The sequence below is a fragment of the Ornithodoros turicata genome, chromosome 3, assembly GCF_037126465.1.
Source record: "Ornithodoros turicata isolate Travis chromosome 3, ASM3712646v1, whole genome shotgun sequence".
Lineage (NCBI taxonomy): Eukaryota > Metazoa > Arthropoda > Arachnida > Ixodida > Argasidae > Ornithodoros > Ornithodoros turicata.
Window position 1 is genome coordinate 25,895,111 of NC_088203.1, and position 17,048 is coordinate 25,912,158.

Sequence of the window (17,048 nt, forward strand, 5' to 3'; positions counted from 1 at the left end):
AGTGTGGTACTCCTCCGTCTGCTAAGACAGAGTTGCTTCTATGGGGCATTCATCCTGCTCATTCCCCACAACTTCTCAGTTGGTCGGGACCAAAGGAGAGCTAGCTTGTGGCCTGCTTCATGCACGTTGCGGTAAGCCATTAACGCATCCGTGACCTCGGAGACCGACGATCCTCGCATCCTATCCTCTCTTCTCATCCAGTCTGTGAACGTTCTCCATGCATGCACGGGGGCTAAAACCGACAGCGTTTTGTAGAAAGAGAATTGGGGGACAACGCTCTCCTTTTTATTTATTTTTCTTCCCACAAATGAAGTTTTATTTCGTTTTATTTCATAGGTTTGCTGCGAAAGGCGCCCCCATTGCACTACGCCCTCGGACGATTAACGAATGTCGATGCAGACAATTCCTCTCTGCCATCAGTAAAGGGCTTATCTTGTACTGGGGTATGAACATGGTGTCGAAGGGCGACAAGGGAAACTTGGTCTCTACGTTCCTCACTCTCAGACAGAAATAAGGATGTGAAAAAGTGCTAACTTCTATAGTTACCACCCAGGTCAACATAGCGTCTGATAAAGGGTTTAAAAGGGTGGCAAAAGCAATTATCATATATCCAAATTGCTACAACACATGCGACAAATATTACCTCCTGAAAGGTATAACTGCTCCATTCTTTTTTTCTGAGAGTGCTGAAGGTCCGGAAGACTGACCAAGGTGGGAGGGACCGACGGGAACCACAGGGCTACGAAACCAGTGAGTCTCACGCGTGTCATCTGGTCCACTCGGTAAAAGTCACTTTTGAGGCAGCATCGAATTTTCCTGGGCAATTCCCCGTCTCGACGGATCTCTTTGACATTCTGTAGACGCTCGTTCTGTGTTTATTTTTCGTGCATTGAGTTTTCCCATTCGCGTCTAGGCAGTACGTGTGCCTCACAAAGTATATAGATTTGTACAGTTTCCCCTTTCTTCTTTTTCCCCGCCCTCCATTCCCTTCATTTGTTTTACATATAGTGAGCCCTAAATAACGCATTCAGGAGGATCCAGTCCCGAGTAGTTTGGGACTAACATATCATTTTTTTTCCCTTACCAATCACTCAATGAATTTTCCTGGGCTGTAGGTGACGCCGATTGTGTGGAGGCAGGCGAAGGGTATGTCTGTCCAGTGACGGATCCAGGTGGGGCCGATCGCTCCCCGAAACGTCAGTTTATACTTTGGATTTCCCTCTCTCCCCTCCTCCACTACGCGCTTCAACGAAGAAACCGACCCCAAAACCCAGTGTATGGATCCACCCCCGTGTCCGTCTCTCTTTACGATAATACCTCAATCAGAAGTTTTCCGCCACATTCGTCAGAACCTACTGGCAGCGCAAGTGAAATTTAACGTACTTCGAAGGACCGGTAAAAGTGGAGGTCTCAACAAATGCCAGCGATGTGACCCTGAAGCAGACATGTACAAGATACTCAAAAATGTATTTAAGATAAGATAATAAATACTGACCTTAGAATGTAATTAAGATAGAGTATAAATACATGAAAATTAAAGTAATTAAGATAGAGTACGAAATACTTCAAAACGTATTTGAAATACATATTATACTATTTATCCTTGAACGCAAAAAGTCACCAGTCAGTGGTCAATGCGGCGAGTCGCCGCTATGTGACATGAATCACCTAAAACACGCATACTATGCAAGCCGTCCCTGTGTGATAGCAGTCATCTAAACACAAGTCCCAAAAAGATGACAAAGAGATATAATATAACTCCACTAAGTATATGTGACCCAGAACAAATCAAACTTCTAGCAGGGCTGCTGGGAGAGGTCACAATTCGCCGTTACCACGTCAGGGCACACATAATAGAACCCTCACCCGCCAAGGATTAGAACATACGGGGCAAGATCTCTAAATGGAGACTTCCAAGAAGGGCCAATGTCCGGGTCGAGTCCGATGAATTCAGGGAATTTCCACTGAACAAGCAAGATAGTGGAAAGACGAGACACAGAAAGTTCGAGAGGGAGATCTAAAATATGTAATTAGAGTATTGACTAGAAAATACCATAAAATGTATTTTAAATAGAGTACAAATACACAAAACAAAAAGTATTGAGTATATATAGAGTACCAAAATACCGCAAATTGTATTTAAAATACAGTATTTTAAATACAATACTCCAAATACGTACAAGTCTGCCCTGAAGCATTCTAAGCATCCTAAGTCGCCATGCATAATAGAGTCAAATACTTTGCAACATCCAAATATGTGGAAGCATCAATACGCTTAGTTGTGGCACTGAACATCCTCGATGTAATAATCAACGTGTGTGAACAAAGCTTTTTCGACGAATCTTTCGACGACAGTGCTGTATCTGGAAAGCAAATTATACAGCAATGATTGCAAATTAAAAAGCTCCCCATTCATCATCTTAAAAATAAAGTTATACAGCACCTATCTGAGCACTGCCTTCGACATTGTCTTGAAGAACCACTGCAACAGATTTACAGGTGTACAAGCAGAGAAGTGTAGCAGAGAATGTAATGACGAATTCGGGTGGTCATTCCGTGGCTACACTGCCTAGCGCTCGGAAATTGCTAGTGTGGTGCCTGCGCTGGATCACGTGACCGTTGCCACCCGAACATGAGTGCCAGGAATCTAGCGGTTTTAGTCGCTTGGATCACTGCTAGGGGCATAGCGGTCGCTCGACTTCGGGTTTCGTCGTCAGCTAACCCACGTGAACTTTGACGTGCGGACCAATGCGGATGTCACGACACAGGATATAGTTTGACAACCCACTGCCCGTTTGTATCGAGACCAGGCAAAAAAAAAGTGCTACTGTCAAATTCTTGGCGCTCGGAAAGCGCCTAGCGAACATGCGAGATTGCTGCACTTTGACCAAGCGAGCATGACTGCTCGGGATCAGGCAAAAAAAATAAAAAAAATAAATATAAATAAAAATTACCACGAAATTACCACCCGGATTCTCCATTAGACTAGTCGGCCTTCAAGACCAGGAATGGAAAGCACAGCAAAACGGCTTTTGAGTTTTCTCTTGGTGAGTGTACGTTTAACTGGAGAACTGGCTCTGATTAAAACATGCCCGACCACAACCTACACACATATCTACTAATCAAATCTAGAAGCGCTGCAATTAAGAAACAAACGGCATCGGCAAATACCGTTACTGCTAGTGTACATGTAGTTCACATGGAATGCGGAGATACCTTATATGTCAAGGTTAGGGTTTGTTTACGCCAGTATAGAGCGCAGAGGAATTAGAATAACCTTATCTTGTCGGGAATCAACGAGCGCGACAAGAGAAAAAGCACAGCGATAGAATACAGGTGAGAGAGCAGTGCATGGTTGAAAATAGTTACCGCGATTATCCTTCAGAACAGTGTTGCTTCGCACAGGATCAACAGGATCAGGATCAAGTTCAATGTTGGCCCTCTTCCTATCCTGCCCTTCACCTATTTGTGCCGGCTGTCTGGCTTCGGTAGATACAGCTGAATTCTTTCTGAATGACACAAATTGAAAGAAGTGACCGGTGATCGTGAAACCAGGTGACCAAAGCATATCCTGACTTGTGACCCAGAGTTGCCCGGCGGAGTTTTTCAGTGTTTCCAAATGTTTCTACTAAGTAAAGTTAACGAAGAGACATCTTTTTAATGAATGAATAAGACGATTTCAGACAACATTGGGCAGTGTGTCGTGCTTCTCACTGTTCGGGTAGAACGTTGAAACGTTTTACACCGACCGTGGAACGGTCTGGCTAGTTCTGGCTACGGCGGCTGTGGTTCATATCGGACTTAGATTTGTAGCACATTACAATCCTCCATAAGGCAACTTCGGAGCACAATGTATCCTAGCAAGTACTACTCGGACCCTGGTTTTGGGTGCGGTATTCTTATGCTGATAACAATGGGTGTGTATATGGCCGCCGCCTGCGTTTGACTCGCCGAATACGAAGAAATACATTGGAAATACATTATTTCAAGGACATCTTGAGTGTGAGAATGGGGTAGGGTCCTGCTCTCAACGCAGGGAAACATCCCACATCATCATCATCATCCATTCATCTATGTTGTTGTTGAGTGTGAGAACCAGTGGTAAGAGAAGCGGAGCGTTGGGCTGCAATGATGAGGAGAACAACGGGATTATCGCTGTATATTGTTGCAAGGAGATTTCAAAGACGCTATACTTTTTCTTTCTTATTCTGTGCTAGGATCGTGTAACAACAGCGGCCAAGAGTGTCCAAACCAGGAAGGGGTGAAAGAGGGTCAGTGGGTGTGTCTGGGGGAACTCTGCCAATACTGGCTGGAGGGTTTGTGGGAAAACAGAGGGAAAAGCTCCGAGAGCACAGCAGGTGCTAGACCTCGAGCCCAACATGTCCTATAGACTTCAACAAGTCCGGGAAAAAACGACATGACGGCCTCCATTTGTCGCGCGTATGCCTGTTCTCTCTCTCGTCCCGCTGCGGTCATGTTGCCCCCAGTCAAACCTGGCGGGTCAAAAGTATATTGCCTGCTGGAGCAAACGTTTTGCCACTCCGCCATCAACGGGACATTTCACGCATGACTTGCACCCCCGAAAGAACACCTGGTATTGATGGTGATGATGGAACTGCACGCCGTAGTCGGTCATGCTCAGGTCACGACTGTCACACGGGGTGTCGTATGTCCTGGGAACGTCCTGGGTGATACGTAACATTCTCGAGCAAACATAAACAAGCCCCCGCTAAAACTTCCGGTGCCACGAAGACTTCCGGCCCTTCCGCGACTAAGGACACTCGGAACCAGCTGCCATGCGGAATTATATCTTTCGCTTTCCTGATTTGTTGAAAACGGGAGGCGCACGCCTTTTTCTGGCAATGTGGTGTGCCGCAAAAAAGGCGTATACGACCCTCTCTCTTCTCAAATCGGGAGCGACAACTGTATCAATCGACACAGTGGTTGGCGTAGAGCACCAAACCATTTGTTTTGGCACCAAACCGGAAGCGGTGAAAACGGAATCTATAAAACACTCTCTTAGGTCACGGAGAACTGCGCCGACATTTCTGTTTAAGCGTCTGAGGGAGACAGCACAGTCTGCGCCTGGATTCGAACCTAGGAAACCTCCCTGGAAACTGGACTTCACCACATAGCACGGTAAAGGCCAACCGTTGCACAGAATGATACAGAAGTTATCACTCACGATTTGTGGAAAGAGCGGGGCGTGCGCCCTTTTGGGACAATTAACAAAACTGCATAAATGTCCCAAGGTGGTGGTGGTGAAAGCGCTCGCCGTTGTCGGCCTCACGCAGAGGTGGGCAACGTCACGACTGACGCCCTGGGGAAATGTGCGTCCTGGGCCGACTTCTAAGTAGACCGTGCCGATATAAGTCCCAAAAAGGTGTACGCCTCCCGTGTTTAACAAACCAAGGGACAGAACGATGGCATTCGGAATGGCGCTTGGCTAGGAGCGTGCTAGGTGGTGAGGTTCTGCTTTTAGAGTGTGATCCCGATGTTTGAACATTTTTTGCACTTTTTGCGGGGCAATCCTTTGACCCACCTTCTCGAATGGAATTCGCCATTGCATCTTAAAGGCATTTTCCCACGTCAGGGAGAGAAAGAAGAAGAAGAAGAAAAAAAAAAAAAAGGCGCGACGTCACCATCTTCTTATCCAACATCTTCCTTCCTTGATATCAAGCCCAGCACAAGGACGTCCTTCCTTTTTATAACGCACGCCCCAGGATTGTTATCAAAGGCAGACGTGTAAAGAGCTACAGAGCTCCCAGCTGTGCCATTATTGCGCAATTCCGAAAGTAACTTCGCTCTTTCGAAGATCCCTACTCGGCAGATCGGACGATGCGGGAATCATCCAGTAAAGAAGCCAGTGACGTTAACTGGGTGACCTACACGACGTCCTCCTATTGATCATATAGACAGACATCTCGCGTCGTTACCTTGCAGACGCGCACGTGTTGTGGTTCGCAACTAACGGTGCACAAAACAGCGAACTTGTCTGTGATCTCCTGCGAATTCATTAGGCGAGATAAGCTGACGAGTTTGTATTACTTTGCCTCCTCGCATCCTGGTATAAAAGCGAGCTAAAGCTTTATATAATGAGACAGTTTGAAGAGCGAGGTGGATTGAGGTTGTGCGGCAAACGAGAACACAGAATGGTAAGTCGGAAGAATGGTGGGAGAGTGGCTCAGGTTCTGAGTTATGCAAGTTAAATGTAGCAAGTAAGGATGAGGGAAAACTGGGGAGCACGAAGATGAAGCAGAAATGCACAGAGGTCTAACACGCGGGGCGTAATTGTTTGCTGCTACCAGCAGTGTTTGCAACAGCGAACATATCTGAAAGTTGAATATACGTTGTCCTGACGAAGACAGTGCCACTGTCGAAACGTCAACCGTTTATTTAAATGTCGCATAGCATGTTGTAGTTTTCGTGTAGACTTCTCCACTAAATAAACTAGTTTTTGTTAACTTCCCTATAGTCAGTTGTCCACGTCTTATTATTTTACAAATATATATAGTTTGTACTTTGTTTGTCCTATAGTTTGTCTTTTGTCTTAACGAAGACACTGTCGAAACGTCGACCCCTTGCACATTTTACTTTTTAACGTCACCCTACGTAATAAACTAGTGTTTGTAACTTCCGTAAAATTTGTTTCCGCGTCTTTTTCTGCAACTTCTGTAAAACTTCGTGGCCGCTTGATAACCTTTTTACCTCAACCTATATACATATATGTATATATCTTTATATATGACCGGATAACTGGGTACAGATGGACGCGAATAAGATATAGACTACAAGTAATGAAGATACTTGGGAATCCGTATAAGGACTGAAAACAATTGCTACTTTTATTACATTAATAATTAAGGGGGCGGGGGTACTAGAAATAGATTTACAGTTAGGGGTCGGCGTTTCGGCAGTCAGCGCTGCCCTCAACAGGACTAAACTTTGAAATAGGCGACAAGGGCCTACATACAAAGGAAAGGGGGAAGGGGAACAGTGGCGACACCACAATGCCCATCTCCCTTGCCGCAAGGAAATTGTAAAAACGTGTTTAGTATCAGTTCTCTTCCATACTCTCTATGCGTCGTTGTTTCGTTAGCGGTATTAGCAAAAAAAGAAAAAAAGAACTTAGCACTGTCATGTTCTGCCAGCTGTAGTTAAGCCAAATACCTCTTAACGTGCTTAGTGTGTACCGTGTCGGTCAAAAACGGGAAGCAATTACAAAAAAGTAATGCTTTTGATGCCGCCTCATAAGCAGTGCAAGTTGCAACATTATCAGCGCTTTACATTTATCATGACAATTTGGGTGTCTCGTCATGATAAGCTATACTCCATCCCATAGCTCGTGCCAGTTAAGGCTGTTTCGCGAGTATCGGAATTGGCATTCGAGAAGTCGCGTGCACGGTGTACGACAACAAGACACGGCAATCAAAGCCGGTGATCTATATATGTTGCTTGTGACTGCGTCGCAAATATTGGTATTTTCAATAATACATACACTATAATCTCGCCCGAAGTTAACTTACTCGTTAAAGCCGTCTCAAATGATGAGGAAATGATCGATAGGATCACACGAACGCGTTACCTCGTAAAACACCAAACCCTGACTGAGTGTAAAACCTATCTGGGGCGTGGGGGATATATTAATTAGAACAGACAAAAAAAAATGAGGAAAGCTCAGCCAAAAAGTATGTAGGCTTGCTATTCAGCAAAAAGAAAGAAGAAAGGGTACCAGGCACCAGAGCCGTAGCGAGGCAAGTTTTCGCGCAGGGCAGGACAAATCAGAATCGCCCCCTCCCTCTCCCACTAGCGTCAGAAGCACTGTAAACAAAGAAATGAAAATGCTTATTTGCCCTGCCGAGATCGTAAATTCAAATTTTCTTCGTTCCCACTTTATCCTGTCCAACCGACCTACCAGGGCCTGTCGTCCTCTCTGGCGAGGGCGCCCGGGGCGCTGCCCCCCCCCCCCCCCCCCGTCTCTACGGCTCTGCCAGGCACGATCAGAGTAGCCGCGACTTCCCTCGTACTCGTCTTGACACAATAAAAGCAAAGAAACCGCTGCACCGCTGTGCAATATACGGCTGCTTGCGTACGTACATTTTCGACGTGGTTTGCGCCTTCGCTCAGATGCATTGCAAATGCAGCCGCCGCTTCGGCCTTATACAACCACTGTTGAAAATTTTGGTAGCATAGAGTATACTTTTGCCTATATTGCTTCATGGCGGCATATCACTGTTTGAACGTCATCTCCGTGCAATCTATGCTTGTGCTTTGTTGTGTTCCTCAAATATGCATGCTGTCTTTCGTGTTGTTGTTTTTTTGTTTTCATCACAACTAGGGTTCCCAAACATAAGCACAGTCTAGCTATAGAAGCTATTCCAAAGTAAAAAAAGAAAACAACAAGAAAACATTCAAAATCGAACATCCTCGAATAACTGTAATGTAATAGAATAAGCTTCGACGCGGGGTGTGCGCCTTCTGAGACTCTCAAGCAGGGCAGATTCTGCATGAAAGCTCAGTGATTTTTCACCCCAACGAGCTGTGGTACAACGAGGTGACAAAGGCTCTGTTAACGTTCTGCTTTCAGATGCATGCTCTGCTTGTGAGCTGCCTGCTGGCTACAGCGGCCCTCGTCAACGGCGCTGGGCTCCACCCAGAAACTGAAGGATATCACCACACCGTTTCCCACTATGGTGGTGGTGGATCTACCCAGACCCATGTCCGCCATAACCTCAACGTCTACCCCAGTGACGATGGCCGCGGTGCTTACGTTCACCAGGAGCCTGGCCGCTTCGGATTCGGTTCCACAGGCTTCGCTGCCGTGAACGCGCACGCTCCGTCCGTTGCTCAGGTTCTCGCTCACGGAGGCTATGGAGTTGGACTCGGTGGAGTCGCTGCTCACGGTGTTGGAGGTGTAGTCTCTCACGGCGTTGGAGGTGTCGTCTCTCACGGTGTCGGAGGCGTCGTTGCCCACACTCCTGCAGCTGCTGTTGTTGGTGGTCATGGCCTCTACGGCGCTGGTCTGTACGGCGGTGCCCTCTACGGCGGTGGTCTTTACGGCGGTGGTCTTTACGGCGGTGGTCTTTACGGTGGAGCCCTGTACGGCCACGGTCTTTCTAGCGGAGCCCTCTACGGTACAGGCCTTACCGGCGGCCTCTACGGCACCGGCCTCTACCGCACCAGTCTCTCCGGCGGAGCCCTCTACGGTCGTGGTCTTTACAGTGGTCTTTACGGAGCTGGCTACGGCGGTCTGTACGGTGGTGGCTATGGCCTCTACGGTGCTGGATATGGTGGCGTTTACGGTGCTGGCTACGGAACCGGTCTTTACGGTTCCGGTCTCTACGGTTCTGCTTCTCTCTACGGTCGCCCGTACTCCAGGTCCTACCAGGTGAGGAACACCCACTCCCTGAGGCAGTACGCCGGTCTCGACGGTGACTACCTTGCCCACCATCCTGAGGTGCACCACTTTGGGCACGAGACTGCTCATCCATGAGGAGTGCACCTGACAGAGAAATCTGGCCGAGTCGTCGTTATGATGTCTACACCTTCGTTTGGAGGAGTTAAATAAGTGGACTTGCCAGAGAACAAAAGCGTGAAATATATTTATTGTTCGTGTGTTTTAGCAAAGCTTGTTCGCGTATGAAAGGGAAGAATCAAAATAAAAATGTAAAATATAGAAACAACTCGTGTTACTTGAAATGTGAAGAGAGTGCCATATGTGTATCTACAATTGTGCCGTACTACGAATGCCTCTGCTGTTATGAGAGAGTGGGTTCATTGAGCATTGACTGTGGTCAGAAATGAAACAGTGGAAAGTGTATTGCCGCGACAACTTGGAAGGAATGCTGTAAGTTTCGTTGAACTTATTAAAGACTGATCGACAAAATATTTTTGTCAAATAGTTACGAATCTACATGATGCGGCAAGCCTGTGACGTCGTAGCACAGAGTAGCAGTGCCCCTCATGAGTGAAACATCTTTTATTTACTGCATACTGTATAACTAAGCATGTAGGGACTGCCAATACTGATTGGAAGGGCGTCGATCTATACAGACAGAGACACGTGCAGAAACACATGTTGTTTGCAATGGTCTCCTTGTCCTTGTGTCTCGATCGTCGCTTTCACAGTGAATGCGTGCCAACCTGTCCTACTTTTGCCATATAAACCAGTTAACAGACTAGAGATAGAGGTATTTCAATGTAACACCGTACGGCGCAAAATTGTGTGTGTAGGAAAAGGGAGTACAGAACCAATAAGCACGTTGAACACGAAAGAACCTTCGTATTAAATCTCTTCCATCTCTTCCACATTCAAGCTCACTCATCTTCATCGATGTATGACATGGTGATCTATCATGAACCTGACCTAAGCATTCACATAATACTCCAAATGTATAAACATTAAACAGCGGAAAGGGCACGATTGAATTTTATTCCAGCGAGCCCTAAACGAGTTCTGCTCCAAAGACCAATAACAAGCCCGCCCACCAGCTCGATCTGGGAAAGGTGAAGCCTGCACAGGCGCCAACTTCCGGTATAGATATGGCTCAAGGCATTATGAAAGTGCCGCGACAATGGCTTACACTCTTAGAAATGAGGTGGTGGTGGTGGTGACGAACCGGCTTGCCGTTGTTGGCCTCACGTATGTGGGCTGCGTCACGACTGTAGCCAGGATGAGGTGATATGGTGTGATAACAGCTGAAGGAATGCTGATGGCCGAAATTTAAGATTTAGGGCTGTCACTGCAGAGTTGCCGAGATGTCTGAGCAGTACTTATAGCCTCTGAGCGAGGCCAGGTTCCCGGAGAGAGTCGACGAGGCTGCGAATTTTGGAGTCGGTCTTTCCGTGAAAGAGCCTTTGGGATGTAGGACATCATCCACCGTACCGTTCCCGCAATGGCCAAGGTATTTCTCTGGCACCGAAGCATATGCACAGCAATGCAGTAGGATGTGCTCGATAGTTTCAATTTACTGACAATGTATGTAGTTTGCGTTGTCTAGAGAGACAATCTTGAATAATTGTGATTTAGTGAAAGCACTTCTCGTTCGCAACCTGAAGAGTAGAGTTTGTTGACTGCGGGAAATCAAGTTGATGATTTTCCAGGATGTCCCGGATCCCAGGGCGCTGCATAAGAACTATCTCATTGACTGACTAATTTTCTGTCGCTGTCTCCCGGGGTTGGCAAACTATGGCTAGTGCTGTGGTGTGCAGCAGGTGCTAGTTGGTCCGCTTTTTCGTTGCCACTAATGCCGACGTGGGAGGGGATCCATTGCAGGGAGATGTCTCCACCGATTGTCTTGTGTTGGGCACATGGCGTTCTGATACACAGGGCTAGAATCCTATTGCATGTGGGGCGCTACGTGAGTCCGTGAGGGTGACAACCTTGGTGATTCCCTTGACCTGTACCGCAGCTGCTGCATGTAATGTTGCCAGAAGCTCAGCCGTCGTCGAGCATATTGTGTATCGAACTGATTTTCCTTGCCATGCCATATTTAATGATGTGATATAAAAGGAGGAAGTAGCGCTCCTACACTCTGCGTCAACAGAGCCGTCTGTGAACACCAGAGTGTGAGCGTGAAAAGTGTCACTAATTAGGACCTCAGCAGCTGCCTTGGCTTCCAGTGAGCTGGATTCGCCCTTCTTTCTTAACCCTGGAATGGGCAACGAGATATTGGGCATTACTTCACGCCATGGAGTAGCAGGTCGTAAGATTCATTCATCGTACCGCAGGGCGCAATTGGCGTGCGACCTAGCCAGGCGGCCTAGGGACGTGGTGAGGTTGTCTTGAAGACCGGTGGGGAGTTGTTTCTTGCCCAGAAATGTTGCGTTGTCTATGAACTGGAGCCCTCTGAGTTTTGAATGGACGTTGACGGGCTTTTCCTTGGACTCCAGATAGGTATAGGTAATGCTGGAAAAGCTGGGTAGGCCACCGTATACCGGCTCGATGGAGACGCTCGAGGTTCAGCCATTCAGCCAACCAGCGGTCTGCCCTTCTTTAATATAGGGATGACACGGGCGTGTTTCCAATCAGGGGGTATGCTTCCCGAACACCAGACCTTGTTGAATAGCTGGAGGAGAGAGATAAGTTGTTCGTCGCCTAGGTTCTTCAGGGCCTGATTCGATATTCCGTCTGGTCCAATGGCGCTGCGTCGTTTTAAGCCCTTGACAGCTTCTTGTAGCTCAGTCATGCTAATGTCATCATCTGTTGGGGAACCACCGGAAGCTGAGACCCTAAGCGATGGAGCAGGATCATTGCAGCTGGCCACTTGCGCTAGTTCTGTGGCAAACTCTTCTGCGAGATCCTTAGGCTCTCTTTTGTATGAAACGGAGAGCGTAGCGTGACCAGCGGGTTTGACGGCTGAGGGAGGCATTCAATGACTCTCAGTGTACTCCATACTTTTGTGACAGGGGTGTGAGCATTAAGGGACTCACTAAACTGCTTCCACTGTGTGCGCCTCAGTTTTAATACGTGGCTTCTATGTGCAGCCGAGATTAGCTTGTACGAGATCCAGTCGACCTCTAGCCCGGTTCTTATTACTCTTCTCTGTGCCCGACGTCGCACGGCTCGGAGATTGAGGTACTTAAGGTCAGGAACAGTCATTTTGGCAGGGTAAAATACTGTCTTCGTACTATTTGCCAAGAAATGAACTTCCCCGCATAGCACGCTCTTAGCCAACCATTATCTCGGATGATATCGTTATCTGCCATGATTTGTTGAAAACGGGAGGCGTACGCCTTTTTTGTGACAATTGTGAACAGCATAAGTGTCACAAAAAAGGCGTACGCCTCTCGTACGCCTCTCGGCAGATAACGATATCATTCTGGATAATGGTTGGCTAGGAGTGTGCTATGAGGTGAACTTCATTTTTAAGAGTGTATGTGCAGAGACATCCGTACTTTGCGATTGAAGGTGCACTCTTAAAAATGAAATTCACCGCACAGCACGCTCCTAGCCAACCGTGATCTCGAATAATATCGTTATCTGCCCTGATTTGTTGAAAACGGGAGGCGTACGCCTTTTTTGTGACATTTTTGCTGTTCATATTTGTCACAAAAAAGGCGTACGCCTCCCGTTTTCAACAAATCACGGCAGATAATGATATCATTCGAGATCACGGTTGGCCAGGAGCGTGCTGTGCGGTGAAGTTCATTTTTAAGAATGTGCCATTTCTTATTTGAAAACTGGATATTTCTAGTTCTTATCATCGTGACCATTATAACTTCACCTTAGTACAGTTCATAAAACGTTGAATATCTGCGGCATCCGAGGAGATTGGGAGGCAAGCCCGGACTTGCCATACACTTTGCCGGTAACGTTGACTGCTGCCGCCAGAATTTCGCGCGATCGGCACAGTAGTACCCTAAAAACAGAGCTTCACCGCATCGCTTGTTCCTATAGCCAACCATAATCTCGAATGACAACATTCTCTCCCTTCATTTAAATGAAAACGGGGGCGTGCGCCATTTTTATGGCAATTATGAACATCATAATGTCACAAAAATGGCGTGCGCCCCCAGTTTTCAGCAAATGAAGGGAAAGGACGATCAATGTCACTCGGGATGATGGTTGGCTTGGCTAGGAGCGTGCTATGTGGTGACGTTTATTTTTAAGAGCATACACTCTTAAAAATGAACTTCACCACATAGCACGCTCCTAGCCAACCATCACCCCCGAATGACAACGTTCTCGCCCTAGATTTGTTGAAAACGGGAGGAGGAGCCTATTTTGTGCCATTATGCATGGCACAAAATAGGCTCCCCCTCCCGTTTTCAACAAATCAGGGGCGAGAACGTTGTCATTCGGGTTGATGGTTGGCTAGGAGCGTGCTATGTGGTGAAGTTCATTTTTAAGAGTGTACTCCCCGAGAAAGAAGTCTGAGGCGTCCTCAAGTGGACAGGTCTGGGATCTTACCTGGGAAAAAAAATAATAATAATAATAATTGTATGCATTCCCTTATGGATGTGTATGTAGGATATAAACTTTTTTTCTCGTGATTTTGTTTTCTTGAGCATTGGGGGCCTCGAACTTGGCTCGAACACGAAAAAAGTGTTGTCCGTTCCGCGCGTCCTTCTGACACATACACACGGCATGTCTGCGCTTTCTTTGCCTGGTGTTAGAGGGGAAGGGTCCACCTAGCTTCCCGAAGAGCAAATGGAACGAGAACAAATCTGGTAACGTCGTGAGCGCTCAAGAACGGAGCGCGTTGGGCCAAGTATAAGGCGTACGATACGCTTTAGAACCAGAACTCACTCATCGCCTCTCATTGTTAATATCCGCAATTTGCATCGCCCTGTATCGTTGATCTTGTGTTGTGTATGTTATGTGCGTGTTGTGCTTGTTGTATAGTACCATGTGAAATCCGTCTAGTAAATCTCTCCCACACAAAAGAACCAGAACTTCCCCGCATAGCACACTCTGCACCAACCATTGCCACGAATGATTGGCTTATCGCTTCTGATTCGAAAGAGAGAGTCGCGCGTACGCCTTTTTGTGTCAATTTGGATATATGATAATTGACACAAAAAGGCGTACGCCTCCCTGTCTCTTCGAATCAGAAGCGATAATCCTACACTCTTAAAAATGAACTTCACCGCATGGCAAGCTCCTAGCCAACCAACATCTCGAATGATATTGTTATCTGCCCTGATTTGTTGAAAACGGGAGGCGTACGCCTTTTCTGTGACAACAAAAGGGCGTACGCCCACCGTTTTCAACAAATCAAGGCAGGTAACGATATCATTCGAGATGTTGGTTGGCTAGAAGCGTGCTATGCGGTGAAGTTCATTCTTTAGAGTGTATCATTCGTAGCAATGGTTGGCGCAGAGCGTGCTATGGGGTGAAGTTCTGATTTTTGAGTGTAATGTTTTCGCAAGTTAGCATTCTCTTACGAGCCCGAGATTATATATGTTCATAAACTACTGTATGGAGATTCGCCTCACGTACAGATATGAAGGTGATCTATATTCATTGTTTAACAAAGTGACCGAGAATATCGTCCATTCGTAAAAAATGACACTTTTCAGATAGTATTTTCACATACCTGAGGTCGTCTTGGAAGTGAAAGAAGTCGTGTCATTTGTAAAAATGATTCTCCTCGATAATATATTGAACATCTTCAGGTGTTTGTTCTCCTTAAACGAGAGAGAGAAAAAAAATCGTCACCATACTCCGCTGCTGGTCATCCGTTAGTTGAGGTCGTCCAGGAAGTATAAACTGATGCCCTAGGTGACCCTCTCCTGTGAAAAGAGACCCTCTCCTTTATCATTTTGAAATTACAGATATATTTGTTCTTACGCGAGAAAAAGATTTGTCAGCGCCTTCGTGACCTTACAGACGGGAAAAATCCCGTCTGTAAGGCACTATTGTCACCCTTTGGACGAATTTTGCCTTCTGCTGTTCTGACAAGTTCTGCCAATTTAACACTCTCAGGCGCTGCTTCGTAACAGATTCGTTGTCATTTATGATTGTTTTCACATACCTGAAGTCATCTGAGAAGTGAAACAATCACACCATTTCAAGAACGGACCCGTCTCCAATAACATATTAAAAATCTGCTGGCGTACACTCTTAAAAATGAACATCACCGCATAGCACGCTTTTGGCCAACCATAATCTCGAATGACATCGTTATCTGAGAGAACGGGAGGCGTACGCCTTTTTTGTGACACCTATACGCCTCCCGTTTTCAACAAATCAGGGCATATGACGCTATCATTCGAGATTATGGTTGGCTAGAAGCGTGCTATGCGGTGAAGTTCGTTTCTAAGAGTGTATGTATTCTTGAACGGGAAAAAAACTTCGTCTCGTCAGCACATTTGCGTCCGCTGCGTGAGGTACCATTATCATCATCTTTCTTCCACTGTTTTCTGTGGATGTTACTGCGCCAGCTGGCCATTGCTATTGATTCAGAGCACGTCAGAACAGTCTAACAGTCGTAACAGTCTTTGGAAACCATTTGTTATGGTCTCTCCGGCACTTCTGCCACAACAGAAAGCAAAGAAGGAAAGAAAGAAAGAAAGAAAGAATGAAAGAAAGAAAGAAAGAAAGAAAGAAAGAAAGAAAAGTAGCTATATGCGCGCTGCCTTTCTTTCACTGGAAACGGACGTTTTTGCTGCATATAGCTGAACAGTACCTCCTGGTGCCCCGGATGGAGCACCCTTATTGTGTTTCACATTCAGTAATTCATTCTCCAACCGTGTGTCTTCGGCGGTGAGTCATAACGCATGCACTCTCTTCAAGCTTTCTTTTACCAAGATGAACGGCTGCGCAGGTGTCACAATGTCTGCATTCAATAGGGGCGCTGCTTGTTAGCCCTATAGCTGCCAACCTTTTAAATTGTACTGCTAACGCCGTCAAATTGCCCTTTACCACGGGATGAGGCAAAAAAGTGCTACGTATTATGCCAAAGTGATGCTTGTGAGGGAAAAGGTTAGTAAAATTTGGATTTTCTGTTTTCCTGTTGCGACGCGCAATCAGACAGGTAGTATATTTCTGGGACACTGTTCAATGAAATTACGAATAGTGTGTACCGTAACATAGTCATTGCTCATGAGTCAGGCAACCAGAAACGACAACAAAGCTGCTACGAAGAAGCGGTTGTGAGTACTCGCGGTAGAGCTAACAGTAGAAGGCGAACCTCCTTCAGAGGGTGATAATGGCACCTTACAGACGGGATATGAATGCGCTGACAATTTTTTTTTCTTGCTTTTGAAAAGATACATATGTAAACTTTCAAAATGTTATGAGAGAGGGTATCTTCCACAAAGGTACATCTATTTTACTTCCTAGACAACCTCAACTAACGAAAGACCTGAGGCAGAGTATGATGACGAATTTTTTCTCTCTCTCGTTTAAGAAAAACAAAACAAAAAAACTATAGATTTTCAATATCTTAGAGAAGAGGATGTGTTCTACAAATAGCACGACTTCTTTCACTTCCTAGACGACCTCAGGTATGTGAAAATACTATCTGAAAAGTGTCAGCTATTACAAATAGTTGATATTCTCGGTTGCCTAATCACACAATTAATATAGATCAGCTTCACAT

General features: G+C 46.2%; 1 protein-coding gene across 1 annotated transcript; it reads left to right on the forward strand.

The window, feature by feature from the left end:
• The first annotated feature begins 6,056 nt into the window (after window positions 1-6,056).
• On the forward strand, window positions 6,057-9,886 carry LOC135388318 (uncharacterized). Its single transcript, XM_064617795.1, has 2 exons — window positions 6,057-6,155; window positions 8,588-9,886. The coding sequence occupies exons 1-2, from the start codon at window positions 6,096-6,098 to the stop codon at window positions 9,491-9,493; spliced, it is 966 nt and encodes a 321-aa protein (XP_064473865.1). The 5' UTR covers window positions 6,057-6,095; the 3' UTR covers window positions 9,494-9,886.
• The last annotated feature ends 7,162 nt before the right edge of the window (window positions 9,887-17,048 follow it).